The sequence below is a fragment of the Coturnix japonica genome, chromosome 7, assembly GCF_054131305.1.
Source record: "Coturnix japonica strain WE chromosome 7, WE-NBRP24, whole genome shotgun sequence".
Taxonomy (NCBI): domain Eukaryota; kingdom Metazoa; phylum Chordata; class Aves; order Galliformes; family Phasianidae; genus Coturnix; species Coturnix japonica.
The window spans coordinates 18,079,977-18,091,973 of NC_140669.1; the positions used below are offsets into that span (position 1 = coordinate 18,079,977).

The following is an 11,997-nucleotide window of genomic DNA, read 5'->3' on the forward strand; positions in this document are numbered from 1 at the left end:
TAATTTGCTCGGATGAAGAGGTGATTGGACAGCTCTTAGAGAAATTTTTAATTACTGTCATTAGTGGCTGCAATCTTATTCTTTTCTACGGAGCCAAGATACGTGTTATTGCTTTGTGCCACAGGTACTCTGCGGTCATGAGAATCTCTGCTCTCCCCTTCTGCTGAAACAAGAACATGAGGACCAAGAAGCCAAAGAGACAGAGGTGTCCAGCAAGCACGTAGAGGTCTCAGTGTATATCTACAAAAGCAGCCATCCTCCTGCACCCGCATAACAGCAAATGTGTTTTTGGGGCTGCAGGAGCTCAGCATGTCAATTTATTTCCCCACCTCACCAAGCAGGGCTGCAGCCCCTCTGCCAAACGGCTTCCCGACTCCCGGCCACTTTCCCCACAAAGTCCCTGCTTGGGCCAATACATTTTAAAGCCGACTGATTACACACGTGGCCTGGAGAATGTTGTTTCCACAAAGCATTAATTGGGAAATTAGCTGCACTCTGAAGCACAGGCTCAGCTAGCCACATAACATTTTACATGATGGTCATTTTCTAGTAAAGTCCTGACTCTCACGGCTCAGAATGTTGACATGAGCTGTTGCCATTGAGAAACCGTGCAGTGTTTGTGATTTGTTTCCTGTAAAGAGCAAAGCCTGTGGCTGCTCAGCACATACCCCTGCCTTGAGCTGCTTGGAAGCTGCCCGGGTGGCCTCTCTGTGCGGTGCCCCTGGCTTTGTGGGCCGTGCAGGTGAGGCTGTAATTACAGGCTTACTGAAAGCGGAGCTGCTTTCACACGGGGAGACTCGCCCACCAAAAACACAGACCCTGGTCCGGGCCGGCACCCATTGTGTCACTGCTATTCACAGCCCAGCCTGGGCTGCCGGCCTGCGTGTGCCGGGCTGCTTCCCTTGTGCTCCACGTGGGCCGTGCCTGCTGCTGGGAGGCCCTCGGTATGGTGGAGCAGGATAAAGGATAAAAGCAGGATTACAGCAAGCAGTGGGGCTGCAAATCACGAACAGCTTTCAGGGCCTCACCCGATCCTGGCTGCCAAATCCTGGCCGCACAGCAATCATTTTGTGGCGTGTAAGGGCTGTGCTTGATTTAACGATAGATCGCAATGCTACACAGAACAGTTTGCAGTCACTGCGGATTTGTTTTCATCTGGCCCGGCTTCAAGTAACTGCAGAGTAACATGGACAACTTCCTTCTGACACCCCGTTGCACTGCTGTACCCTCAAGGCACGGATGCCTCACCCCTAAGGCTCTGGTAGCACCCCACCTGTATGGCAGCAGGGCACACAGACCCCATGTGCTGCCGGCCGCCCTGCACAAAGCACGCCGTGCCCCCAGCCCTGGGGTCGCAGGACCGCCGGCTCCACCCCCCCCCCTCCCTGCAGGGACACGTATGAGAAGCCCTTCGCCCCCTCTCCCCAGCCCTTGAAAACAGGCAGTTGTGTGGTGGCATTTACTTTTTAATTGTGATTATGTTTTCCCAGAACGGTGGGGAATAAAGCAGCAATTAGAGATGGAAGCACAACAGAGCCACAAACCACGCGGCCTCCCCCCAGCCCCCCCCAACCCCGCCCCTCCAGCACTCGCCTCCCGCCACGTTCCGGCCGGGAGATTTTCGCGCCACACGGCCAGGTCCTTGCAGCTCTACAAATACCGACGCCTCCAGGAGGAAAAAACATAGAGGCCCCCGCGTAGGGTCCCCTGGGGTGCTCCGGGAGAGTCTCTCTGTGCTCCCTATCGGGGTACGCGGGTGGGTTCGGGGAGGGGCCGCGAGGCGCTGTGTTCCGTGGGTGTCGGACTCATCTGCCAGGACGCGGGCGGCAGCGCGGGAAAGGAGCCGCCAGGCCCCGCCCCCTTCAGCCCCTGCCGCTTTGGCGCGAACGTTCATTTCCCGCCACTCGCCCAGCAGTCAGCATGGCTCCGCAGCGCCCGCAGGTGAGCGCTCTCGCGCGGGGTCGGGTAGAGCCGGGGGAAGCGATGTGCTTGGGGGGGCGGCCGCTGCGGGTATCCTTAGCCGCGGGGCTGGGGCAGGGGATCGCTTTTCCCTCCGCTTCACGTCCCGCAGGAGGCCGTCGGGGCTGCAGTGGGGGGGTGTACCTTGTAGGGCTCTGTTTTAGAGCGGTGGGCGGCTGGGGCGCGCTCCGTGTGCTAACGGACCCGCGGTTCGTTGGCCCCGGCCGGGCCGTGGTCCACAATGTGCCGCGGCCCTTCCGGCACTCGTTGGTGGGGCCCCGTGGGGAGGGCTGCGTTGGTCGTTGTTGCGGCGGTGTGTTTGGAGTGCTCGGTGTGTTTAACGCTTGCCTTAAGCTAAAAGTGCCTGGTCAGTTAAAGCAGATCTCGGAGCAATGCTCTCGTGCACGTTTCTAGTCCCATCTATAAGGAGTGGGAACAAATGGGGTGTTTATGTGCATTCCTGCTTCATTATGGAGATAAAAGAAATGTTTGTAGAGAGCGAGCAAAACTCCTATGGAAGGATGTGAAATCTATCAGACTAGAACTTGTTCCCACTTCAGTTCTGGGGTTGTTTTGTTTCATGGTGCTGGTCCTGCTGGGGGGAGGTGTGCTGTGTTCATGCACAACAGGTATTCTGAAGTAGGTAAGTCTTACTGGCATCAGCGGAGGGATGTGCCTCAGTGCTGTGCTGTACAGCTGGTGCCCATCGGTAATGTGGTTGGCACTGTTCTTTTGCAGCGCCGTTGCTCTGGAAGAAGAACCTTCACCACGTTCCGAAATACCAAGCTGATTCCCATGGAGACGTCCTCATCCTCTGACGACAGCTGCGACAGTTTTGGTTCTGACAACTTTGCTAACACGGTGAGTACGGGGCTTGAGCAGATAAACCTGAAGGAGCACTGCTAGTGAAGACCTGCGTGTTTGTGTATGGCAAACACTGCTTATGTTTTGTGCAGCAGTTACAGATCTGTGCTATGTGCTGTAATTCCATGTCACTGTGTGCTGTAATTCCATGTCACTGCTTGCTTGTGCTCCCAGCTGGTAGGTGCTGGAAGCAAATGAGCAACCTTTAAGACATCACCTAAGCTGATGTGCTTAGTAGCTTGCAACTGCAGTTCTGAAACTGCCCGTAAATTCCTTAACTATTATAATTTTTTAATTAAAAAAAAACATTTGCTTGTGTTTTGACTGTAAATGCAATTTGTTTTTGCCCAGCTAAAGTTAAGGCATGTTTTGTTCTTTGCAGAAACGCAAGTTGAGGTCACATGTTAGAGAAGAACTGGCCAGAATCTTTTGCGAATCCTCTGACGATGAATCCTTCCGTGGCTTTTCAGAAAAGCAAATTGGTGGTGCTTTGGTAAGATGGCTGATCCCAGTTTGCAGCTTTCATTTGGGATTCTTGCATGTTCTTAGGTGTAACTGAAAAATGTCAGCTTCAAAATCCAGGTCAAACGTTGTCAGAAAGAAACATTATTTAATGTAGTAAAGTGTAAGTAGGCATAGTTTGATTTTTTTTTTTTTTATTTTTATTTTTTTTCTTTTTGTCATCCTGAAAATCCCCCTAGCTCCTGAGCTTTGCAAGACCAGAGTCGAGTCCTCATATGGGCTGGAAAATATACTACTTGATAAAACTGTTGCTCTTTGTTAGGCTCTAACACTTCTGGTTTCTTGAACACAAAATGTTAACCTAGCTCATGGACCCTAGCAAACCTGAGGGAAATCTCTGTGTATGCTGATGTGCAGTCAGATGTGCACTCTCACAGTGTAACAGGGAATACTGTAGCACTTGAGCAGCATAGAGATAGCAATAGGTGGTGGAATCTTCAGTGCAAGAGCAGGTTAGTTGTTGAAAATACCAAAAATTAGTATAGAGTTGAGAAAAATGAAATGGCACTGTGTTTGGCATCAGTGAGTTCCTGTCAGAACTTAAGAACCTGCCCAGGAATAACTAGGTTGGCATCTGACTGGGAGAAGATGTGTGTCTGAGTTATAAAAAGCAGTAAGGAGAACAGAAAGGAGTCAGACTGTTCAATTGCAGAGCAGCTCATTCTGTTTTGTCTTTTTGTTGGAATTTGTTAACAGAAACTGGAATCTGATTCAGAGGAGAACGGTGTCAGAGAGGCACCTCTCAGACTGAGGAAATGCACTGTTCCTCTCAAAGTTGCCATGAAGTTCCCACCTCGAAGATCAGAAAGGAAGAAGGCTGAGGTGGAATCTCTTCCTGAAGATGTGATGCCTGCTCCAGATTCAGATTCTGATTCTGAAGAAAAGGGCTCCCTGTTTTTAGAAAAGAGAGCTTTAAACATCAAGGAAAACAAAGCAATGGCAAGTATTCAGTCTGTTCCCTGCTTTCCCTCTTTTCCCCCTACCTTGACTCTTAGGGGCTCTCTTTGATTACTCAAATGAACTCTAATGAGAGTTATGTAAATACATTAAGAAGAATTTATATTCTGAATACTTGAATCAGATACTTTATGTTCGCTGGCATTTGAAAATCCATAGGCTGAGAAAAGTCCTTCAGTAAAAATCTGTATGCTTAAGGCCTGTTCATTGTTTAGTCTTGAAGTCTATTAAGTTTGAGTGTTTTCAAATTACCTGTAGTCACAAGAACATATAAGTGCAACATAAAAGTAAAAAGTTAAAAAATAGCTGCACTTGCTGTAAGTAATTGGAATTCTAGCCAATTGCCCTCATCCAGTAGTCTGTAATGGCATCTGAACTCCCTTTTAAGATTCTGCTTTCTTTTGTTAGCTTGCAAAACTGATGGCTGAGTTGCAAAGTGTTTCTGGTATCTTCGATGGGAGAAGATCGCTGGCAACTGCCAATAATGTAAGTACAAATGTAATGTATTTGCGTTATGTTTCTGAGTCTTGTTCTTGTGCTACAATACAGGACTCTTGATTACAAAGCTTATTAAACTTCATAAATCAAAGTCCAGTTCAGAATTGTGTCATTTACTGAACCAAACATCCTCATTGTGCAATTCTCTTCTGAGTTACCATTGTATAAAATGGATCAGATTAATTCACAATGGCTTAAGTGTCTTCACAGGCCAATAAACACAAACGTGATGCTGTGTAAATACATATTTATATGGGGACTAGAGATAAGGGAAGGCAGCCAAAGCTTTGAAGCCCAAGTCTGAAGTTTCTTTGAGTTCAAAGCCTCAAAAAAGAACCTGACCTTTGGATTAGTTAAGTCCTTAAAGTAATAGGGTAGTGAATTAGCAATGTGATGGATTTTGCTGCTGATTTATCTGTAAGCTGTGTGAGGAACAGTAAAAGCAGAAGCTTCCCATAGATATGGGTTCTGCTGCTCTGTGTGGGAATTCCTGTACTGTGAGGACAGAAGTTGTTGTGTCATTGGGTTCTCTTCAACTTCTACAGACACCAAAACGAATTCCAAGGCGCTCACTTCCCAGAAGTGCATTGAGGAGGAACCCAGACCGAAGTTCTCGGCCTCACACAAGATCCAGGTCCCTGATTGAAGGCCCTCCTACTCCTTTACCAGAGGAGGAAGATGATGACCGGTACCTCCTAGTGAGAAGGAGAAGGATGGCTGATGAAGACATGGAGGTATGCTGAGGTTCTGGTTCTCCAGTTGCGAATTGCTACTGATGGTGGTTTTCTATCCCTTCAAGAATATAAAAATTAATTCAGAGCATGTAATCCTGTATTAATTCCTTTTGTACTCCAATTGAAGGAGAGAAAAATGGCATTTCACTTGATCTGTCATCCTTCCAATGCTTCAGCATTGGATGCATACGCATCATAGGTCTTTGAAAAGATTTCTCTCTCTTGTTTAAATATAGAATGGATCTTTGAGACTTGGGCGTTGATTTTTGAAGAGTCTTGCATTGTGTAGAATTCCTGCTGAATCTAATCCTAACAATGTTGTCTTCATTATCCAGCATGATGCCCAAACTCCCAGGAGAGGTCACCGTGGTGCCATGGCTCTTCCACACATTGTGCGACCTGTTGAGGAGATAACGGAGGAAGAGTTGAATAACATCTGTGGATCTGTGAGAGAGAAAGTGTATAACAGAAGCTTGGTAAGTGTGTTCCAGCTTCCTGAAATGCGTGCTGTATGAAATCATTTGTTTCTTACTCTGTCTTTGTGGTGTAGCGTGAAATGGAGCAGAATTCCTCCTTGCTGAAAGGAGGGATGTGATTTCTGGGAGAAATATGGCTGAGGTTCTGGGACACCATATACCATCTTTCCCTGAGTTAACAGAGAGGCCTTTACCAAGCCAGCTGACTTGTTCTCACCCTGGATCAACTGTAGTGCCTTGGTGATACCAGTCTGTGAGAGTGTTCATTAACAGACATGGAAGACGGAATCTTGATTCAAATTTGCGAGGTTTCCGTTTCAGGATGAATGCTGCCAGTGAGATTGCTTGTTAAATGCTCTATTCACTCAGCTGGGAAGCTACTTCTAATGTTTTGTTTCTTGGATTACTTTCTCTGTGTTGTAGGGATCTACCTGTCATCAATGTCGCCAGAAAACCACAGACACCAAGACCAATTGTCGTAACCCTGATTGCGTAGGGGTACGGGGCCAGTTCTGTGGACCGTGCCTCCGTAATAGGTACGGGGAAGATGTCAGAACAGCATTGCTGGATCCAGTAAGTCAACTTTTAGTACTGACTTAAGTTGATTGAATAGCAAATGCACCTCTCTGCTCATAGCTAAAGAGTCTTAGTAAGGGAATTGTTTGCAGTGTTGTAGTGCATAAGGTGTACTTAGAATCATGAAGGTTGGAAAAGGCCTCTAAGCTTATCTGGTCCAACCATCAAGTGCATCACCACCATGCCCACTAAACTGTGTCTTAGTTTGTGTCAAACAATGATAAAATGTTGTTGTCTGGAACTCTTTTGTATTTCTGCAGTTTTAGTTTCAGGAATAAATGGGTAGAGCAGAGCAGCTGACAGAATATTATTGGATATTCAGAATAGTGTTTTCTATTTAGTTTTGCATTAATGTACTCTGGAGGGGAATTGTATCACAGAGAAAACAGTCTTGCTGCTGTGCGCTATGGAAGTGGCTCAGGAGCTGAGCAGAGTAGAATATTTCCTGTTGTTATATGCCAAGCAGGCAAAGAAGAGTTTAACACCTTACAGACTGATGAACTGGGACTTTTCTGTGCCAGACAGACAACTTCTGCAGCACTGACACTCACTAAGTGGAGTGTTGGGCTCTATTTTTAGCTATAGCTGTGACTTGTGCCTCATGCTGCAGTTCAATTGAAAGGGATGTTGTTTGTTTGTATTTTTTTTTCTTTTGTCTAGACCTGGAGGTGTCCACCATGCCGTGGAATATGCAACTGTAGCTTCTGCAGACAGAGAGATGGCAGATGTGCTACGGGTGTCCTGGTCTATCTGGCCAAGTACCATGGCTATGATAACGTCCATGCCTACTTGAAAGGGTAAGGATGCTGTTGTGTCTGTCAGTAACATGGCTCTGCTCTATGTGGGATAGCAGCTGAAAACTGGGAGAATAGAGCTCTCAGTTGTTGTTCAGATATCTCTAGATCAGACCATGTTGTCTTTTGTGTCTGATATTTTTCCACAAAACTGACTTGTTAGTTCTTACAAAAATAAGTGGCATATCCACCTCTTGCTTTTTAATCACCTCTGTTTGTTGCTGTTACCTCCACTAATTTGTCTAAAGGATTTCCAAACTCTTTTGCTATAAACTAACTTGAGTTTCTGCTTGTCTTTTCAGTCTGAAAAAAGAACTTGGAATGGAAGATTGAAGCTATGACTGTCTTTGACTTGCCTGCTCTTTCACCAATGCCATGTTACTGCCTACAGTGAATTGTTTAATCAAATGAGACTACAAAGCCAGTGCCTGGGTTCCCTCCCCTTCTAGGTTTCAAAAACAGAAGGAAATCATATTGCTGTGCAGATCCTACTTTAAGAAACTGTTTAATAGAGAGCTTTGCCCACAGGCCATTGTTTTCTTTTTAAACAACTTATGTAAAACAAAGAATGAGATAGCATCAGTCCCTGCTTTTATGCCAACAGCTTTTTTTTTTTTTTTATCCTGAAAGGAGATGGGGCTTTAAGCCATTGGAGTTCTGTTCGTGCATTGATCTGTACTGCAGGTTTATTTGTGCTTTGAAATTGGTGACAAAAAGATAAGGATGTTCTGAACATTGAGGGCATTGTTCCCCACAGAACCAACTGGGGAAAGGTGTGTGCTTAACTCCTGGCCAACTTCTGCTGCAATAGGCTTTTACTGAACATAAATGATCAAACAGAAGCTAACAATCCTCCAAAACAGCAATTCATTTATGAGTTCTAAAAGGAAGGCCTCAAGGTTGCAGTTGAGTTGTCTCCAAGCATTAACATTTAAGTTTATAGAGTACTTGAAGTGCACATTGGGCATTTTGGAGGAGATTCTCTTCTGAGTGATTTAAATTGCAGCAGAAGCAATTAAGGGGGTAGGCTCTTGTGCTCTGTGTGTCCTCAGACAAGAGGAGGCCACTGCTGTAAGCTCCTACAGCCCCAGAACTGCTGTTGGGTAGTGGTTACTGATCTGAGAATGTGGGTACGCTTCATGGGGTGACCTCTATTAAACTTATGTTGTTTTGGGGTTTTCTTGGTTGTCCTTTCCCTTCTCTTGCAGCCAATTGCAGTAATTTTTCCATTAAGCCTGAGGCTTAACCAGGTAGAGGAGTAGTTGATGTAGCCATTGGCCAGCAGCAAGTTGGCTGAATGGTGTTGACTTGCTGAACGCTATCAGGAGAAGGGTCAGTGGCAAGTAGTCACTCAATTTTCTTTTCCCAATGAGCAAAAATAGAAAGCTCAGGTTTTCTAATCTAAGTTCGAGGTTAAAATGAATTATTCCTTGGCTTGCGTGGAGAAGCACAAACATGGAAAATGTTCTCAAGAGACGTGCCCTGGCTGCGGTATTAGATGAGGAGGAGCAATTGATTGAGAAAGGCTTTTAAAAATGAATAGAAAAGGAGTTGTGTGCAGTTGTGGCTGGTGCTGTAGTCTCCTCTTTAACAATCCATCCATACTTATATTTATTTCTGGCTCTGTGTGACTGTAGAAGGATATTTCGCATGATGTTAATGGAGCATGAATACAGCAAGAACTGAACTGAAGAATAGTTGGTGTTGTGTGCACAGCACCTTCTAAATGCTGTAGAATAGAAGGTGCCATGAAAACTGTTTGGAGAACCACAGTGAATGCACGCTCTTAGTTTGATAATGGAAGACTGCAATGTTATACATGATGTACAGTTGAGTAGTAAAAAGAGTCAGCTTGGATTTGTTGAGCACTAGAACAAAATGCAGCTTCTGATCCTTCTGCCTGCACAGTATTTGCGCTCTGTATATAATGACCCGTGTTTTATACTTTCCTGGGGATTAGAACAGAGGACCTTGGAAACAGAATATGTTTGTCTCAGACTTGCAGATATGGTTCATAAATCACCTGTACTGTTGAGAATCTCCCATCCCCTGCTTCCATAGTGTGACTAGATGTGCAATCTTAGGCGGAGTACGCCTTATTCTCCATGTTCATCCCCTGAAGAGGGAACTCTAAAAGTCCATGTTCTGACAGATAAGAGTGATTTTATTTTTTTTGTTGTTTTCTAATTGCTCTGCTTGCCTTCTGATTGCTGGAGTGTGGAAGATCTGTGCTGAAAGCAAATCCTCGCTCTGTATCCTGGAGACTGCTGTATTTAGATTTCTTCCCATCGACAATTCTGTACGAAGGTTTTTATTTTAAAAATAAAACTCTTTCTCAGTTAGAATTCTTGCCTCTGAACTGTTCTTAAAAAAGCATGTTGCTGCTTTTCAGATGAACTGATGTATCCGCTGCTGAGAAGCGGTGTTTGAGCTGCCCACAAAGAACTTGCTAAGTGCTCATCGTGTTACTCTTGCTAAAGGCTGTGGGTGCTTGTCATCACAGTGCTGGTAACATGAGTAAATTTGTATTTAATTTGGGGAGTCTGTCACATTTAAGGTTTATATAATTTTGAGATATCTCAATGCATCTCTTTCCTAATACTCTGTGTTACAGCTACCTCAATACTGCTGATATTAACCTGATGAAGAGCCCGTGGCTTATATCCGCAGCCCATGGGCAGCAAGTAAGGTATTTCATGCAGAGGAAAACCCTAACTGATAGATTGTTTGGAAAACAAAGGTGCATGGAAATAAGAAATCATGTAAAAGGAAGAACAGAACAATGTGCATCTGGGAGGTGGATGACTGAACTCACACAGCATTTTTTTATGTTAAATATGTAAGTATAATCCAAAGATGGCTTGTGAGTCAGCTTCTTACTATAGTGATACAGTGTCTGCCAATGAAACTGGCCAATTTTCTTCTTGCTTTCAGAAGATTATCTTATATTAATATATATTTGCTTGGTTCCTTATGGTCTCTAGTTAATCAACTTATGAAATATTAAGTCTCTTCAAAGAGGAAGAGAAGGAATTTTTGAAAGAGGGATATTTTTTTTTTAATCTTCCTTACCTATAGTGTAAAATGTTTTCACAGTGAGTAAGCTACAGAAATAGCACTGAAGAGTTGCTTCACAGGCTGATAAAGTAATACATTGTACATTCCTAAGTGAGTCTGTTGCTTAACCAGTTACATTTGTGTAGGGGAATGCAATGGAAATTCTAAAAATAGGCGCTAGCTGTGAGAACAGTTGCATCTGGTTGAAGAATGGCTGTTGCTGTTGTAGCACGAGAGAGTACAGCTGGCTTTGAAACTGTATCTGATGTGCAGTGTGAAGGTGTAGTTCTCTGCATCTGATGCATTTAGCAAGGGAGTCACCCGCTGACCTCTGCTGGCATAAACCAGTTTGTTCTCAGCTCTCACGTGGCTGATGGTAGAAGCTACTATGGAGGTTTTGGAGAAACTGCTTTGAGTTCTTATTAAGATTCTTGGCCTTGAAACTAAATCAGTGTGAGTGAAAAGATAGAGCTTCCTCTGTCAAGCTTAGGCTGTCCGGTCTTGTGGGATCCTGATTCCAACACTCATGCAGCGTGGGGCAATATTGTAGGAATACTTGAATGCCTCAGTTCTAGTTGTTGGGTGTGCACAGCTGACTGCCACCAGGTGCGGGGACAAGAAGGCTCAGATATTCTCCCTGAACATGTAAGTACAAGTCTGTTTGGAAACAAAACTACGATCAGAATGTACTGAAAATTACCTCTTATCACCTTAGATTTCAGAGATACTTAGGCATTTTCAACTTAATCATATAGGTGAGATCAAGCAAGTCCAACCAGTGCCAACCATTTTGTGTGGTTGCATGAAGAGTCACCATCTTTACATGGGTTCTGAAGTTCCAGAACTAGAAGTTTAGTTATTTTTGTTCACCTTTGAGTGGTAACATAAAAGCTCTTGCATGATTCTCTTCTCAGATAGCTTATTAGCAGAACTTAGTGGGAATGATCCTAGTGTTTCTGTGGCATGGGTTTCGTTGTTAGGTGTAGGGGGTGGGGTTGGTTTGGTTTTGGGGCATTTCTTTTTGAGCCTGGTTATAATCTGAACACAAGTGATAACAGTGAATCATCAGGGGGAAAAAAAACACTTTGGAAGTAAGCCAGAGTCAAATTCTTTTCTTGTGCTCTGTTCAATCTGCTTCCTCTTTAAAAGAAAACTTTCACATTAGCAGAAAAATAAATGCTTAGCCAGAGTTCTTTTTGTGTCCCTTTCAGCAGGGAGAAGGGATGAGTGTGCTGTGCTCAATGCCCATGCTGGCTTCCTCCTGCTGTGGAGAGTTAGCACTCTAAAGGCTTTTTCTTCCCCCTTTATTTCTGGTTTCATTTAATTCTCATGGAAAAAGTTGTCATGTTATAATTTTGGCACTGGAAACAAGCGCAGAGTTTTGTTGTGAGGCATTGGCCTGCTTTGGTATGATCCCAGCTTTCTGTAGAAGTAATTCCAAGTTTTCAGGTGGCTTTCATCAGGACACACAGCCTTCCCCACAGCAAGCAGTAATACTCTTTTACTTCTCACTTACATTCTGAGCACAGATCGAAGGTGCCTTTCTCCTTGCAAGCAGAT

General features: G+C 44.7%; 1 protein-coding gene across 2 annotated transcripts; it reads left to right on the plus strand.

Annotated features, from left to right (window-relative positions):
• Positions 1–1,902: 1,902 nt before the first annotated feature.
• On the plus strand, positions 1,903–9,725 carry CDCA7 (cell division cycle associated 7). Of its 2 annotated transcripts, none has more exons than XM_015868543.3 (10): positions 1,903–2,602; positions 2,698–2,820; positions 3,206–3,316; positions 4,042–4,284; positions 4,711–4,788; positions 5,346–5,534; positions 5,870–6,010; positions 6,434–6,583; positions 7,247–7,383; positions 7,683–9,725. In XM_015868543.3, the coding sequence occupies exons 2-10, from the start codon at positions 2,755–2,757 to the stop codon at positions 7,711–7,713; spliced, it is 1,146 nt and encodes a 381-aa protein (XP_015724029.1). In that variant the 5' UTR covers positions 1,903–2,602; positions 2,698–2,754; the 3' UTR covers positions 7,714–9,725. The 2 variants fall into 2 exon arrangements, with proteins under 2 accessions (XP_015724029.1, XP_015724028.1); XM_015868542.3 differs by having other exon boundaries at positions 1,903–1,941.
• Positions 9,726–11,997: the final 2,272 nt, after the last annotated feature.

What these genes read in the sequence shown, in the direction of transcription:
- CDCA7 (XM_015868542.3), top strand. Translation starts at nt 1,921, where the DNA reads ATGGCTCCGCAGCGCCCGCAG. An exon ending in TCAAGGAAAACAAAGCAATG is followed by an intron (nt 4,285 to 4,710) that starts GCAAGTATTCAG and finishes TTCTTTTGTTAG; the next exon opens with CTTGCAAAACTGATGGCTGA. An exon ending in GAACAGCATTGCTGGATCCA is followed by an intron (nt 6,584 to 7,246) that starts GTAAGTCAACTT and finishes TCTTTTGTCTAG; the next exon opens with ACCTGGAGGTGTCCACCATG.